This window comes from Nilaparvata lugens, chromosome 9, assembly GCF_014356525.2.
Source record: "Nilaparvata lugens isolate BPH chromosome 9, ASM1435652v1, whole genome shotgun sequence".
Classification (NCBI taxonomy): Eukaryota; Metazoa; Arthropoda; class Insecta; order Hemiptera; family Delphacidae; genus Nilaparvata; species Nilaparvata lugens.
In genome coordinates, this window is record NC_052512.1 from 6811643 (window position 1) to 6829806 (window position 18164).

The following is an 18164-nucleotide window of genomic DNA, read 5'->3' on the forward strand; positions in this document are numbered from 1 at the left end:
TGCATATAGTAAGGTCCACGTTATAATGGCAGTGTACGATTGACAATATTGTTGCTGTCCTTTCTATCTTACAACAAAACAGATAGCGCTATCTCTCTCTAGCTTTACAAAGTTGTCCGTTTGCTAGAATTTTTATTTTACTTTTGACATTGACTGTACAAAGTAGACAAACAATTCTCAGCCACCATTTTTTTCTTCATTCTATCAAAATACTGTAGTACACAAGTCGTATAATTAATTTAAAATGTATTTTTGAAACAATGAAATAATTTTTAGACATAACCGTGTGAGAAACAAATTACTGTAATACCTGAAATAACTTTTTAAAAGTTGATAGCTACCCATCCTAGACTTCATCCATGCTGCAGTTAGCCTATAAAACATGAAATTAGGGTACCCTCAATTTTTTTTGGAAAGCAATACTTTCCTTACCTATGGTAATAGGTAAAAACAGCAAACATTCAATTCACTAGAACAAATAATGAATCAGATGTAGGCAACACGCTTAGCTTCTTCCAAGATTCCCCAACTTGTCTCTACGAGACTGTACTTGTTCCAGTGAGACTGCTTGTCTGAGTGAGAACTTGCTTCTGTGAGATTGCCATTTATAGCGCTACTAGTTTGGAGACTTGTCTCTATTAAACTGCTTGTCTCTGTGGAAACTTGTTCCTGTGAGACTGCCATTTATAGAAGTACTTGTTCCTATGAAACTTTGTCTCTATGACACTAATATCGTCCAAAAACACTACTTGTCTCTGTGAAACATCCCCGACAAAGCAGATAGCACTATTCTTTTCCAGCTCCGCAACGTTGCCAGATCGTTTTTTAACAATGTAGGAATATTATTTTCAACAAAATATTCAATCTCAATAATAATTATGAAAATTTAATATTTTAAAAATATAATATATTTTTGACGAATAAAATATAATTAATCATTTTTAATAAGAATGAACAGTTGATATTACATCAGATATACCGGTATCAGCTATATTATTTAGAAGGCAATAACAGACAGAGGATCGACAACACTGTTTTACTATATTTCTCCACTGCCATCACAAAGTGGACTCAATTTATGCATCAGCATATGAGGATATCATTAATTAAACTCCACATTACATCCACAGTTTTAAACATTTAATATCAACTTCAACACACAATAATAAATTACTACATTTTTAAAAGTAAATATATTTTATAATGGATACTCATAATACTCTAATTGAAAGACAACAATTCATTTTTATCACACAACATAATTATAGATAGATCAGTCATAACTACATTTTACTTATAAGAATAAATTAATTTATTATCATCAGGAGATAACTTTGAAGGTTGTAACTGAAGCTGCAAAGAATCAGATTTCTTCAAACGTGAATGTTACCAGGAAAGTTTTAGAGACTTTCCATAATGAAATGTGAACGCAAAACTTTGTGTTTTATTGATACCTGAAGTTTTATTCACATGAAGCTCAAGTTTCAATATGAACTGTATATTAAATCGTCGTTGAAGGTTGAAACGTTGAGTGAAAACTATGGAGGTTTGAAACTCAGTTTCAAGTCAACCTCTACTGAGTTTTGTATCCAACAATCTAAGTGAAAAGACAGTCTTCAATTTATTTTCATAGCTGTATCAAAAATTAATAATTCTTCTTCTGAATGACTTTTACCCTGTTTCTAGGACGCTCATTAACCACAATAAATTATGAAAGTTAATGATCATTAAAGTGCATATTTTTGATAAGTTCATTATTATATTTGAGCACAGTAACTATATAATTTTCATACAAAAATGAAAATAGTATCTGAATTGGATGTTTATTATAAATCAGAGTTAGATAAAACACAAAGTTATTATTTATTACTTGAATCACATAATCATATTTTCAACAGAGTTGTTTGTTAAATATCAATATTTAAACTTTCCAAGCGATTTTTGATACTTGTTCATTACTGTATGCAAAACTTCACAAATAAGTGCAGAATTGAATATTTCCAGTGAATTTTATAACAATAATACAGTTTTTGACATTCTACTGAAATTTCCATACAAGCCTGCATTATAATAAATAAATAAGTAACGTTTCATTGTCACATTATCTCGAGAATTTCTGTAATCATATAGCTGAATTTGAGACACTTTTGACAAGAATTATTATTGAAACCAGGAACAAACTCTATCAACTACGAACTAATCACAGAAAAATCAATTAACAATTTATCAACAACTAATATTATCAATAGCTACAACAATCCTTAATTTCAACTAAAAGGAACAAAACATTTTCCTTGGATTTATTCCACATTGATTTATTAGTAATAATATCAAACGTGGAATATATTGTCTCCCTAAAACTATATAGACGCAATTATAAAATGGAGACAACAAATTGGCAAGCTTTACACAAAACTAGAAAAGCTGCAACATTATTAAAACATGTTCTGTGAGTTATTAATAGACAACACACTCACTAGAGTTAACATTTATTTTTTTTCAAAGAAAAACATCTATATTCAATAGATTTTCTGTCAAATTTCAAATCCATAATTCAATCAGAGAGAGGATCCATCAGCCGAATTCAGATAGCATTAATACCAATTGGGTGATACAATCTTGTCTGCAAAGGAAGAAGATTTTCGATTGAGGTTTTTCATGGAGAAACGTTTACATTCAATAGAATTCGGATGTTGACGACATCTTTGTCTTAGAAGGGCTCTTCTAAACAACCATTCGGTTCCATCCCCTTTTCTTCCTTCTCCATTTTTTTCGTGCCACTTTCTTCGGCCATTGGCGCGATCGAACAGCCAATCAGATCGCGAGTTGATTCTCCTGATTTCCGATCGTTTCTCACCCATCAACAAAAACCAATCACTCATAACATCTGAACTGATTCTGGTGGAATTGCGTGGCTCTCCATTTTCAGAGTCCTGCATCAAAGAACTCGCAAAACTGTCGAAGAGTTTCTCGACATTTTGCCTGGTGGTTTTCAGAATATGTTTCTTCAGTTTTTTCAACTCTCTGTTCGTGATCTTTTTGTCTCTTCCTTCTTTCTCAAACAGTTTCTTTTCCAAATTTGAATTATCAGCATTTTCTAAATCTTGAACGCCGAAATTACTGCGTTTAAAATCATTATCATTGAAGACGTTTTTCAAATAATTATCATCGTTAAAACCGTTTTCATAATTCTTCCTCAAATCATCATTAGCATCAATCTCCTCCTCCCTGGAATCCCTTTTCAAAAGATCATCATCAATATTTGGGTTCTTTTTCAACGTCAGATTATCTAATACCGTTTTAAACGTATCTTCATTGAAAGCTGCATGAAATAAATCGTCTGTAATTATTCTGTCAGCAGCCGTTTGTTCAGGCTTTTGCGCCTCTTCTTCTACACTTAATGCCTCTTTTTCACCTTCCTTATTTCCCCGTTCAAAACTTTCAACCACATTTGTGATGAAGTCTGAATCCATTTTTCCGTTCTGTTTGGAATTCGCTTCAATCTCACGCTTTAGAAACATGTCGGACGAACTTCCGATGTTTTCATTGAGTTCCATCTTTCCTTTTTGTATTTTATCTTCAATTTTCATGGTTTCCCTATCAATTTCATCTTCTACTCTGTGTTTCCCTAGTCTTTTTTGATTTTTCTCTATGTGAACATCAGAGTTAGCATAATCGGATATTGGATTTGAGTCCTGTTTTTCCCCAATATTCTCAAAACTCATATGCACGAAGTTTTTTTTCAGCCGAAACTGATCATTCACACTACCTTTCAACTTTTCCCCACGATTCTTCACATAAATATCACGTTTATTTAGATTTTTCACTTTTTTCTCTTCATCTTGGTCCCTATCAACTTCCACAGATTTAAAACCTTCATCAAAATCTTGCCGTTTTCCGTCAATATTCTTCAAATGTTTTTTATCCTTCTTTCTTCCATCAAATCCCACCTCTTTTCTCTTCCTCTTTTCTCCATCTTCAACATTCCTTGTATGAAAATCTTCTCCAGTTTCTCTTTTCTTGTTTTCGTCAAACTTATCATTCTTCTTCTCTTTCCAGATTCTACTTTCTCCATCTCCATCTTTTCTTTCAACACTATTACTAATTTCCCTCGCATTCTTAGCTACATAATTTTCATGATCATGGCTCACTTCCTCACGATTTTTCAACTTGCTCTTACCATTTCTATAAAAATTCTCCTCTCTCTTCACTCTATTCCCCTTCCCATATATTGGACAATTTTTACCACAGTGAGACTTTTCAACCCGCTCATCAATTTTCTTCAGATTTTTCGCGAATTTATCAACCACTTTCTTGAAAAACTCAAACACCTGCTGGTCAATTCTGTTTCTAATCGTAGATAACTTTTTCAAAACTGCAACAAGATACCTTTCATTATCCTGTTCCAAAGAGATTTTGGCAACATTCCCGGACTTCCCAGATAAATATGTGGATATATTTAATAGAGCATCACCAAGTTTCTGGTCTTCAAGGTTGAGTGAACTTTTGAAAACTAATGAAATTCTACCAATAAGAGATCGCTTACGTTTGGTAATATTATCTTTGTCACTCATTCTGTCTTCATTGATGATTTCATCTTCAACACTTTGATATTCCAAGTTAGGAGAGTTCAAATGTGGGGGATTTTCAACACTGTCATCTTTAATTTCTTGAGAATCACTGATAATGATAACTTCTTCAACAGGATTTTCATCAAACATTCTGGAAGGTTCTACACCATCCTTAGGCCTACCTTCAAAATCTCGAGTCTCTTTCAAGTTGTTATCACTAGGTTTCAGAGAATCCCCAAAACTTCTACCATAATTAAGAGAATTTCGATCCGCTTCTCTCATTTCTCCATTACCAGTATTCTGTGAATCTCTATTACAAATATGCTGGGAACATTCACGCCTCACGTTCGAATATTCACCGTTTTCAAGGCGGTTGATTACTTTTTTTTCGAATTGTGAAGTCGATAGATATCTGCCTTTATAATTGGCGGGCATGTATTCGTAATCTGGTCGTCCGATGACTTTGACGAAGGCCAGGAAGACGGGCAGAGGCATTCTACATTCTTCCACAGCTAGCGCGCCTGTAGAAAATTGAAAAAATATCATCTTCAATCATTGATAAGAAAAGCACAATAATTTGATTAAATAAAATATTTGATTATTGATTATTTATTTATTACATCAATTATTCGCCAAATTTGGTTCCCCAAATCGTGCTTGTCTGAACTTGCTTGAAGGCGTTTAATTAAATAATTTATAATAAATAAGTGATTGCTATATTTACAATAAATATTTATAACTGAGTAACGCTCACCAGTTAAGGCTGGTCGGTACATTTTTTTATTATTTAAATTGGATAAACTTTTCAAATATAATTGTTGAGATCATAATAAGAGTGAGAAAAAGTGGCAACTGGAATTATCAAGTGGTCTAAAAAGCGAGTTATGAGTTGTTGAAGTGCTAACTTTCTAGATTCCGTTTCTTTCCATATCATAGACGGTTCGACTATATTATTAGAACTTCTCTTGAAAATTCAAAAAATGTATCTTTCCAAACTAAAACATTTTAATACTTGTGCAATACCAGCACGAAACGGACGTCGCTAGAACTTCTCTTAAAAATTCAAAAAATGTATCTTTCCAAACTAAAACATTTTAAATACTTGTGCAATACCAGCACGAAACGGACGTCGCCACATCAAACAATGTGAGTGTTTTTTCACTTAAAATTTTTATCAAATACGTTAGTAATAATAATAGTGGAAACAAGATGGATAACCAACAACGTAAAACATTTTATTCCCCATATCGTTCATGAATAAAAAAGTGACATTTTTTGTAAATTCGATAACTTGTTTATTTTGGCACTAATCGCGAAAAAAACGCTTATTAGAACAAAGCCAATGATGAACGTATTGAAAAAAACTCCAATAGAAGATTCGAAACCGCTTATGATCTGGAAAGAAAACGGGGTTTAGCATTTCAACAACCCATAACTCGCTTATTAGACCACTTAAACATTTCAGTAGCCATTTTTTCTCACTCTTAGGGCCGTTTGCACAGTATAGATTGCTAAACTCGATTAAGTTAATCGAGTTTAAGTTAATCTTAAAGTTTAAACTTAATCGTTTTTCTCAGTGCATTTACTAATCCAGTTCAAGTTAAACTAGTTTAGCATTAGGTTGGTAATAGAATGTCATTGTTTATAATAACAGGAAGGCTAATTTTTACAGGAAATTTGTTATTTGTTTACAAACCATCAGTAAATTGAGGTTATGTAGCTACTATTTCCTCGTACCAAATCCACAGAGCTGTAAGCCATACGGTAATAAAAGTGAAAAGCGATCAAGAAGTCTTCATAAAATGATGGAATGCTATATTACTATTACATACAATTTATATTTAGTTGGCACCAAAAAATATATTTTAGAATGTAAGAAAAAGTTATTTTGTTACGCTTGAATCTACTACGGTATTCCTTGATTATTAGAAATCTTTCAAAAGCAAAATATCTCTTTTATGTGTTTTAAGAATATGTTTTCTAATCAAAGACCACTGTTAAAAATATTGTCTTATTTTCTATCAAGTGATGTATTCAATCAAATACTAAATTGGCAGATGCTTTACTCAAGCATAACCGTTTAAAAAATTCTCTATCGTCCCAGAAATTTGAATCATTCGTTTTTTGCCCAATTTTTCTCTTTCGAAATTTCTTCACAGTCATCTTTATCAATCGCATTACAAACTTCTATCAATTCCTCCATTATAATTATATTTACATTCAAATAATGATTCACTATAACCTAAATAATAATTATTATCGTCTACAGAAGCATTAAAAACAACCGTTGAAATAGTATATTTCGCACCTAGGGCCGAAACTGAGACTTTTCCGGCTCGAAATCGGTTTTCAAGTCCGAGGGCGTAGGCCGAGGACTAGAAAAGATTGAGAGCCAGAAAAACATTTTTGCCTGTGGTGCGAACGCTATTTTTCGCCACACAGAAAAATACACAATATATATGAGAATAATTGTTCATTAAGCACTTTCGAAAGCAAAAGTGGAGGGTCAAAGCTCTAGCAAATCTGAGGTAATCTGAATATCAAGAAATTGTCCAAGTATTTTTATTTTTTATTCTGATTTGTCTAAATAACCTAAAAGATTATATTCAATTATGTGGGAGGTTGAGTTTATACTCTTTTATTGTCTCATATGACAATAAAATGATATTATTATAAATGTTTTAATTATTGAATAATAAGCACAAATAATGGAAAGTTTTTTGTTCAGCTGTTTTAGCACACTTGAAATTTGGCCAATCTGAATGTCAACGTCAACAATGCTTGTTGTCATCGACTTGGGAAGTTTAGGTTAGAAGTTCTATCCTACTCCGAAAATAGAATTTGAATAGTTTATAATATATATCTTATCTGCATTTCATTCATCCAAATAAAATGATAGTATATTATTTCAGAATACTCTATTCAATTCTAGAAGCATAAACTGATTCAGTTTCATAAATTATTTGAAAAACGTTCAGCACCCAAGTAGTTCCAAAATTATTCACCATGTTTCGTGATAAGCGAGGTACTATGAGGTTTGAGGTTAGATTCTATCATACTCTGAAAATTGAATATGAATAGTTTATAATATCTTATCTGTATTTCATTCATCCAAATTAAATCATAGTATCTTCAAAATATTTCAAAATACTTTATTCAATATTCTAGAAGCATAAACTGATTCCGTTTCATAAACTATTTTGTGAACACGTTCACATCAAATCAGAATCAGCTGACTTCAAGGTTATTTTACAACCCCAGGGCCGTAAAAATTTTACCGGCCTGGTCAGAAAACAATCATTTTCGGCCTCCATATGACGCACGTAAACCAGCTCATTACAACCAAGTGGGGCGAAAAATAATTTACTATTACCTGTTTCCCCATCAAATCTTTACAGATGTCAAGTTAACCCAAATTATTTGGTTTAAACCTCCTGCTTTGGAGGTTTAAACTTTCCAAGAGTTCAAACTCAACACAGAGTTTAACCTGATACTGTGCAAACGGAATTTTAGTTTAAACAAAAAAAAATCCAGATTTGGTTCAAGCTTTAGCTTAAACTTACACTGTGCAAACGGCCCTTATAGTGATCTTAACAATTATATTGAAAAAGATTATCCAATTTAAATAAAAATATAAAGGTGTACCGAACAACCATAATTAAGACACGACAAAAAAGAACAAAAAAAATACAGTACAAAAAAATATTGTGATAAATTAAATATTACTTTTATTGTTTGTATATGCCTATTGTGTAACTCAAATCAAATCAAATTTATTTGCCAAAACTTCCAATAAAGATATACAAATTGTAACAATCTGTTAATAACTATTTCATTTATTCGCATATGCAGTGTTATAATCGATGGATTGAGAACTGTTTTGAAGTTCCATTACTTATAAGTTCCATCAACTGACCCTATATACACTGAATATAAGTTAACTGACCCTATTTAACAGTTACAGTGAATGACATAACACAAGTTTTTGTTATATAGGGAGGGGTGAGGGATTGCTATAGTGAGGTCCACGTTATAATAGCAGTATGTGATTTGCAATGGTGCTGCTATCCTTGTCTGTCATTCAACAAAGCAAATGGTGCTATCTCTTTCACGCATTTCGATGTTGCCACATCGTTTATCAACAATGTAGAAATTAAACCAATTGACAAAATATTTAATCTCAATCATGAATTTATTACTACATCTTTAAAAAATCTGGTGTGGCGCACTCACACAACTTTCCTTGCCGTTATGAAAATTTATCACCTGACTCTAGTGTTCCCGCGCATCTCAAGTCTACTATTCAAGATCCAACCCAGCTGGTGACAGAACAATAAGGCTGGAGACACACGAAGTTTGCTATCTCTTCATAGTGAATCATTTAATAGAATCCACAGTTGCCAACAGTTTGTAATTGAAATAATAACATTTTCTCGAATTTCGAGCTTATTTTCAATTTTAGGTGAAAATGTTACTGAACATTAATTGAAGAGATTTTTATGATCAATCTTTTCCACTTGGAAGTTTTTGTTTAAATTGTATCTGAAGCCTGATAATTGGGAATCTGAAATCAAACTATGCATAGATGGGGCGGAGTTCCTGAAATTTTTACAGGTAGGCCTATGGGACTTGTGGCAGTTGATAGAGCTTATCAATGACTATTTTAGGTATAAATTTGATCAAAATCGTTGGAGCCGTTTTCGAGAAAAAGCGAAAACCCCTTTTTTTGACAACATTTTCACCATTTTATCCGTCATCTTGAATTGCATCAGATCGAAATTGTTCGTGTCGGATCCTTATATTGTAAGGACCTAAGGTCCAAATTTCAAGTCATTCCGTTAATTGGGAAATGAGATATCGTGTATACAGACGCACATACACACACACACACACACACACACACACACACCACACACACATACAGACCAATACCCAAAACCACTTTTTGGACTCAGGGACCTTGAAACGTATAGAAATTTGGAATTGGGGTACCTTGATTTTTTTCGGAAAGCAATACTTTCCTTACCTATGGTAATAGGGCAAGGAAAGTAAAAATATATTTTCTCGACAAATAAAATATGATCAACTATTTTCAACAAGATGAACATTTAAATTGATCAGATATACCAGTATCAGCTGTTTGGGTGGCAAGGCTGAGATCTGACATCCCTTTTCTCCTATCTTCCTACACTGCCATAATTCAGAGTGTTTACGAGCTCCCTACCAATACTCTAGGGCATTGTTCCTGGGTGAAAACCATATCTGAATATCATATTTAAATTGTCCGAAAGTCTTCAGTTACTCTCACAGCGGCCATTTTGCTTTTTTCACTTATTATTATTTTTTTTCTAAATAATTGTTGAACATACGAAATTGAAACTTTGCACGATCATTTACAACAACTAGACAAAGCTAGAAAAAAATTATAATTATAACGTGGAACTCACTATAGGAGATGGTGACTCTATACAAACGACCCTGGTTCTTCAGGTTGGGGGTTGGGCACTAGGCTAACCCCCTTGCCCTATAATTCATTTATTGTATAAAACACTATATAATCATAATACAATCATGAAATTGGAGGAAAAACTAGGCTGAGCCTGTACTATTTCTCTCCAAGACTTTTGATAGATATAAATGTTGTCCAAAAGTTAAGGTTATGTAATCACTCACTGCTTCGTCACTTGATTTTTGGTCCAGGAATTATGATTTGAAAATTTTGAATGTTGAAGGTTGATGTTATACTCTAATGCCCGGTTGCAGAGTCGCTACTAAAGTCACCCATAGTTAACAGAGCCATAATTTAACAACTCGCCCATGAATAGATGTTCATTGCAGAGTCGTTTGCCAGATCCCTTTAACTATGGCTCTGATAAGGCACACACATAAGTCACACTGCTGCTCATACCACTTTTTGCGCGGTATGCTTCTATCCAACTAATGTATTGGCAACGGGGAGGGAATTACTGTGAACAGTTCTTCAAAACCTCCAGTCGGATGACGTCACAACATGGCGCTTGTTTATCACAACACTACTGTTTGCTTATTGTGTTGTTCATGTTTGGATGTTACGAATCAAAATCGTAAACTGCAGACTAATTTGTAATTATTTTCAGTTAGTTTGATTTTTGATAGCTGAATGGATGAATTAAGTAAAATAAAATTAGAGGTAGAAGTGACTGGTGTATTTATTATTGTATAATATTAATTTGAAAATTTTTTTTTTAAAGAAACCAGAATTATTTCATTGCCTTCTGTCATTTTGATATATCTTGGAAGCAAAGCAGCCAATTTACAAGATATATTTCTAATGACTCTGCATACGGTGTTTATTATTAAAATTAATAATTTATTATTCAAATTTATTAAATTATACAATTATTTATTGAAAATTGTATTACATCTTCGTTCAAGCTACGAATAGTCAATGATATTTTATTCTTATTGAATGAAAAAGACTAAGAAATTGTCAAAAAACCACTGATTTATTGATAATTAGAAAGACCGGTTTCGGTTATTACATCATTGTCAATCTCTGATAAACTATTTGATAAGATATTTTATTCAGTTTATTTACAGTTTCAAATAGTTAACGTTATAATAATGTAATCAACTATTATGTATGAATATTTTCGTCTGTCTTTTAAAACATGCAAACAAGTCAACATTACCTTGAAATACATTTGGCGCAAATGTATAGTGGATTTATAAGCACGATTTTGGGCATTCAAACTGTTGGGATTTATATTGGAGAGAAGATTGTGTTGGGAGCCTCATATCTTGAGTTTGTGCAGGAGACTCTCCAGAGTTGTTTTTCTTTTTAAGGAGACTCAAGTTATCTTTGAATGCTGAATCTTTGTTACTTGTGTATTATGGACTTTTCCAATCCCTCATCTCCTATGGAATTCGTCTCTGGGGCAACTCTTGTCATGCAACAAATGTTTTTATTTGACAAAAAAAGGGCAGTGAGAGTATTGAATAACTTGAAGAACAGAGAGTCTTGTAAAGAAAGTTTCCGAAGTCTAAAATTCTAACGTTCCCTTCTCTCTTTATTCTTCATACCTTTCTATATGTTAACATGAATATAGAATTTTTCCGCGTCTGGGAGCCAATCATTCTTACTCCACCCGACGTGGCAATGATCTATCACTGCCTCAAATCAGACTCTCCAAGACAAGAGATAGCTTATTTTTTCAACAAGCCAAAATTTATAACAATCTTTCTTTAGAAATTAGAGAGCTGCCAATCTATGAATTCAAACAAATTTTAAAAAATAAATTGACAGAGAGTGCGTACTATTCGGTAGATGAGTATCTTCAATGTTCAATATAATGAATGCTCATGATGCAACATTTACCTTCTAATTTTGGTAAAACTGAATAACTTATTAATATGAATTGTAGTTTGTTCCTAAGACTAAGACAAAATGTTAAGACAAATTGTTATTGTAATATCTTCATATATTATACGATTTCTTTTATCATATGCTTAATTTTATACCATAATTTCTCTTTATTTCACAAGTGTTAAATTATTGTTATTATTTTTTGACGTGCTCATACAATGTAAAGTTGTTCTGGCAATAAAGAATCTTGAATCTTGAAAATAAAGAGCACTTTTAGTTATTGGTAGCCTCAGATAACGTCATCTGCCTGTAGGTTTTTCGTCTCTGCAACGGAAAAACCTGTTTGTAGGCGCGCTGTTACCTATAGGCAGAGCAATACCTAACGTAGTTTTAGCCGCTCCACCCCATGCAATTATACCATAACTAAGAATCGATTGGACATAGGCAAAATAGACTGACTTAATTTATTTTTCATTTAGTATGAAGCTAAGCTGGTAAAATATATAAATCATTTTTCGGAGCTTACGTTGCAAATTGATTATATGATTTTCATATCTAAGATTACTGTCTATCATAACACCTAAATAGTTGTAGCTTTTTACTCTATCAATTGTCTGGCAATTGCAGTCAATGCTATAGTTATCATCGCAAGAATGGAGTTTCAGCATCAAGTCATTAGGGGGCTCACTTGATGTTCTAAGTGCGATAGGCAGACATTTTGTCTTTCCACATTCATGGTAAGAATGTTTTGATCAAACCATGCCTTCAGCTTCTTCATTCCTATTTCGGCTTTTAGTTAAGTTTCATTCCAGCTTGCACCCCTGAATAAAACTGCAGTATCATCTGCAAATAGAAACAGCTCTCCTTCAATATTAAGCTTATCAATATTATTTATATAGATAAGGAACAAAACCGGCCCCAGGGTACTGCCCAGCACCACACCGTATTCCACATCACTAACTCCACTTAGTTTCGACCCAATGGAGACAGCTTGTTTTCTGTCACCAAGGTAACTCTTGAACCAGGCCAAAGCCAAGTCCCTCACCCCCATAAGCTCCAGTTTTGAGAAGAGTATACTCCTGTCAATCGAATCGAACGCTTTGGCCAGGTCAATAAATACTGTTAGAGCTTTCTCATCTCGATTGATTGCCTCCATAAAGGTGTTATTTATGGAAAAAAGTGCATCTGAGGTATTCTTACTCCTTCTGAAGCCAAACTGAGCATTAGAGAGCAAGTTGTTCTCCTCTGCAGCTGCACCTTGACACATTTTTCCAATAGCTTTGACACTACACTTAGCAGGGATATGGGCCTATAGTTGTTCATATTATCTTTACTACTGGACTTGTGAATCGTTATAACCTTGGCGACTTTCAGATCATCAGGAAATACACCAGTTTTCAGGCTCAGATTTATAAGGTGATTTAATGGGACCAATAGAATATCAATATGTCTTTAATTAAACTTGTACTAATCTCATCAAAACCTGGGGTCGAGCCACCTGGCATATCTCCTACAATCTTTAAGAGCTGACCTTCCGTGACTGGCTGTATTTGGAACTGTAAATTGGGATTGTTACACAAAGTGCCTTCATGAAGTTCCTGTGAGGGGGGAGGCAACTCTGCAGCTAACTTACTTCCTACTTTAGGAAAATATTCATTAAAAGCATCTGCCACCTCTACTATGCTCTCTTCTCTGTCATCCTCAATATTTTTAAGAAAAAGTTGTATGGGGAGTTGCTGTTTTTTTTACTTTAGTTCCATTGCACTCATTTATTATTTTCCAAAACGTTTTCGGGTTATTTGCATTCGGGTTATCAGTTAATTCTTTTTTGTAATAATTAATTTTAGCATATTTCAAAGTTTGACTGAGTCTATTCCTGAATGAACGGAAAATTATGAAGTAATTGCTGGTCGCCAGGATTATTTCTAACTAGTTTACTCATCCTATCCCGTTTTCTAATTTCCCTTATCAGCTCGGTAGTAATCTATGGCTTGAGTTTTTTGTGGCATGCGCGTGCTTTAAAAGGCTTTTCAGCTTTCTCCTTTAACTGACAGATTATTCTCAGAAAGTGAGCACAGCAGGTGTTAGCCTCCTGTTGCATTGTTACCTGATCCCACGATTGTGCCTCAAGCAAGGATCGAAATTGTACCTTATTGAAATAAGTTTGGTGTGTGTGCATAGGTCTAGGTTCGACTTGTGGTTGGACTATTTTGCATAAGACAGCCCAGTGGTCAGTTACATCAGATTTCAAGATTCCCGCATTGATTGCGTTGCAGTCTGGATGCTTGACAAAAATGTGGTCGATGCATGACTGAGAATAGTCGGTAACTCGGGTAGGTAGATAAATGCCTTCAGTGAATCCGTTCGAGTACATAAGTCCAAGTATCTGTCTTTATCATTATGCCCTCTGTTAACGGGTAAAAGTGTCTATATTAATGTCACCTAAAAATAAATAAGATGTGTTTCTTTTTTCAAGATTACAGTAAAATGTCTCTAGATCATTAAGGAACAAATCAGAGTTCATAGCCGGACTACGATAAATCGAAATGATAGAATAATTTCTATCATTCAACTTAAAACCTGTTTTCAAGATGCCTGGCCTAATTTTATTTGATCTGTTTTACTGTTTAATTTGGAATCAATATAAACCACCGTACCGTCACTCCTATTCCATCCCGCAACCGTACTGAATACTTCGTATCCCTCTAATTGTGTTGAGATTTTGTCATTATCAATCCACGCTTCACTCAATGCAATGAGATCAAACTTTACCTCAAACTCTCCAGAACAATCAAAGCTCGTCTATGTTCTTATGATAGCTTCGTATATTAAAGTGAATTATTTTTAGACTATTCGCCCCTTCTCCCTCATAAAACTGTCTCACATCATCGTGCTCATTAAAGTATTCGCACTTTAAATGGCCAAACTCATCTAAACCTACATTGCCTCTGCTCTCTCTCATATAATGTAAGGCTATATGAAATAGAAATGTGTTTTCGCCACACTTGGATGTAATGAGCTGGTTTACGTGCGTCATATGGAGGCCGAAAGTGATTGTTTTCCGACCAGGCCGGTAAAACTTTACGGCCCTAGGGCTGTAAAATGACCTTGAATAACAGCTGATCGTGTCCGATCTCACAAATCATAGAGAGATAATCTCATAACGACTGTAACAATCTATATAATTATGTATCGTGAATCGCGGTATTATGTCTACAATATATTTTATAAATTACTGTTTCATAATTTAATATTTATAAATAGCCTCAACATATATAATGTTGGCTGCATTGTCCATTGTCAGAAAGGTACGTATCGCTAGTATTTAAAAGTGAAGAATCGAATTTGAAATCAAAGTACAATAATTGTATCAATATTTAAAATTAATAATAATTATTAACAATTATTGTTTCTTTTTATTATCGAATTCCACTTCTTAATGCAATATGTAACAATTTTTATTGTTACAATTGTGAGTGATGAGAATTATGTGAATTAGCCTGAGAAGTTAGCCTGTTGTGAAAATGGATTTTGCTGTTTTGCTTTTCGGCGTTGTGTTGTGTTGACTCTGTAAGTGTGTGCGTAGAAGCTATGATCCTAAGAATAACATCAATTTTCCTGGAGCAACAGCTTAGTTCATGACCCTTGCTTTTCTGCGTTGTGTAGTGTCGACTCTATAGGTGTGTGTGTAGAAGTTGTGGTATTGGGAAGATCAACGATTTTCCTAGAATATCAGTCTGGTTCACAACCTTATAAGGCAAGGAATTTATAGCTGTCAAGGAAAATAGCTGTCACTTGGTGGGAGAATGTATCTTAAATTGTAGTTGTAACGTCCCCTTCTATTGGTGGAAATTTTTCTAGAGAATAGTGGCTACCAATCACAGTTGGCGTTGGTTGGCTTCCCATCTAGTGAGACCGTTTGCAGCTGTCCACGGCTAGACGAGAAAAGCGAAGTGGATTCACTCAGCGTCTGTCCTCCGACATAAGCAGTACTAAATGTAGTCTGATCAGAACTTGGTGTTAATCATGGCTTCCATGCCAGCTTTAGGCTTTTTAGTGTTTGACTCTGGAACCTTTTGTTCCAGCAGCATTTTTAGTTTTCTTTGCCTCAGTAGTTGCTTTAATTAAGAAGAGAGAGAGAGAGTATCAAATTGTTACCTCACAATGGAGATTTTCCTCCTATAACCGCTACTAAAGGTACGTCATAGATTTATAATAATAATTAAGGAAATGATTATCGATGAAAGCTTCCATCAGAGTGTTAAATTTGTTGTGATAGATACATTTGAGTGTAATATGTAGAATGTAGAGTACCATTCTGAAGAAGGAATTGAGAATGATATTTTTGATTTTAAATTATTTTGAAGAGGAAGCTATAACCTAAATTTCAATTACTTGTGTTTAAATCCAAATTGACTGATGTTTAGTATATTATTATGAGTTCTATCAGTATTGTGTTATAGATTTTATTTGTCTTTTGATTCTAATGAAAAGCTTTCATGATTATTAGGAAACACCTATCATGTAATTTATTCTTTTAAATTACACCATATATGTAATTTACGTAAGAGAACTGACTAACTAACAACAATACTCGAAATACCTTGTTATGAAAAGTAATTCAATCAACTTGTGAATTATGTAGGCCTATTATGGAATAACTATGTACTCATCGCTTTGTGTATAGGGCAATACCTGATTACAAATAAATTCTATTCTATTAAATCAGAGATTGAAGTAGGTAATGTCTATTTATGTCTTAAAGTAATAAGTATTGATTTGAGTTTTATATAACCTAAAATAGGTTGATTTTATTATATAACTGAAGTTGAGTTAATTTGTATTATCCTAGTTTATTTTTTTATTCTAACAGCGGTGTAAGTACGGGAACATCAAGTATGGGATCAACGTACGAATCCATCAATTTATGGGTTCATGAACGTGTGTCGTTAAGCTGCTGAGACGCCTCTGAATCGATGGCCGTCCTAGAAGCTTGGGGTATGCTGTCTCCTGTCCATCTGGACGTGTAGAGCTCGATCACCGAGCCTAGATTCAAATTGAAGAAACGGCTATGAGGTAACAACCTTTTTTCCAAATTAAACGAACGTCCCAGGAACACCGGATGTGACAAAATGGGTTTTAGTGACGACAGACTTTCAATCAATTAAAACGTGCGGAATTAGACTTTTTGTTAAATCGTAATTTTGAGATATTATTGGGGATAGATAGATTATTATTTTATTAATTGGTTTGAGTAATAGATTTTCGGTTGTATCTTTACATTGAAATGTGAGGCCATATTTTCTCTGTAAGGATCCAGCTGGAATTTCAGTTTTCTTTAAATTTATAAATAATTATAATCTTCTAAACTACTAAAAGTTGAATGAGTATATGAATTTTTAAAGGTCCCTTATTGATAAATTAATGTTTTGAAATAATTCATCTTAAAGTTGTAAAGGATCAAATGAAGTTTCAAGGACCCTAACCTTTTCTAAATTTGTTTTGATGACATATATTTTTTGAATAGTTTTTTCAGGTAGTATTCCATGATGTGATACTTGAGGATGTTTGTCTTTGCAGCTTTCATGATATAAAGATACAGAATAGTTATTATTGGGGATCATTAATATTTGATAATGTTTTGATAGTGTTTTAAGTTTCCAAGTGTGTTCTAAATTTAATGTTCTAAGAATTTTATGAGTTTTATGTGGATCTTTTCTTAAAATATTACTTGTCATTTATGATTAACTTCTGAGACATATCTATGATATTTCAATAATTGCTCTTTGAAATTAGAGTCTTTAAGCTTCTTATGATTCAATCTAAAACGTTTTCAAATGTAGAGAATACAGAGTAGGTTATTACCGAATTTTCTATATCAGAGATAACTTTCTAAATTAGTAATTTTATTTTCGGTTTCATGATGTAACTTCTTTGTTTTATTGATTGTTGAATTTAACTGTAAGAGGTGACAATATAGTTGATACCTTCTCTCTATTTCGTTGTCTCTCTGTCATTTCTGGTTTCCTGTCTCTAGCACTAGGTATGTTATCAAGCGTCCTTTTATTAAGTTATATTGTGTGTGCTTCTAAATTCTAAATTCAAAATTAACTTTCTAAATTCATAGCACGGCACAAATACAATCAACAATAATAATAAGAAAATACAGCAGAGTTCTGAAGTTTAAGGTAAGTCAACTGGTGAAACTCATCCTTGACTGAAAATTCCTAGTAATTTTCCGAAATTCA

General features: G+C 33.3%; 1 protein-coding gene across 1 annotated transcript in view; it reads right to left on the reverse strand.

The window, feature by feature from the left end:
- Positions 1–1372: 1372 nt before the first annotated feature.
- Positions 1373–18164, reverse strand: part of LOC111045900 (protein PFC0760c-like) — an 83828-nt gene continuing 67036 nt past the window's right edge. The window contains exon 6 of the mRNA XM_039435450.1: positions 1373–5092. Within this exon, the coding sequence (XP_039291384.1) occupies positions 2595–5092 (2498 nt within the window). The 3' untranslated portion in view covers positions 1373–2594. The remainder of the gene's footprint in view (positions 5093–18164) is intronic.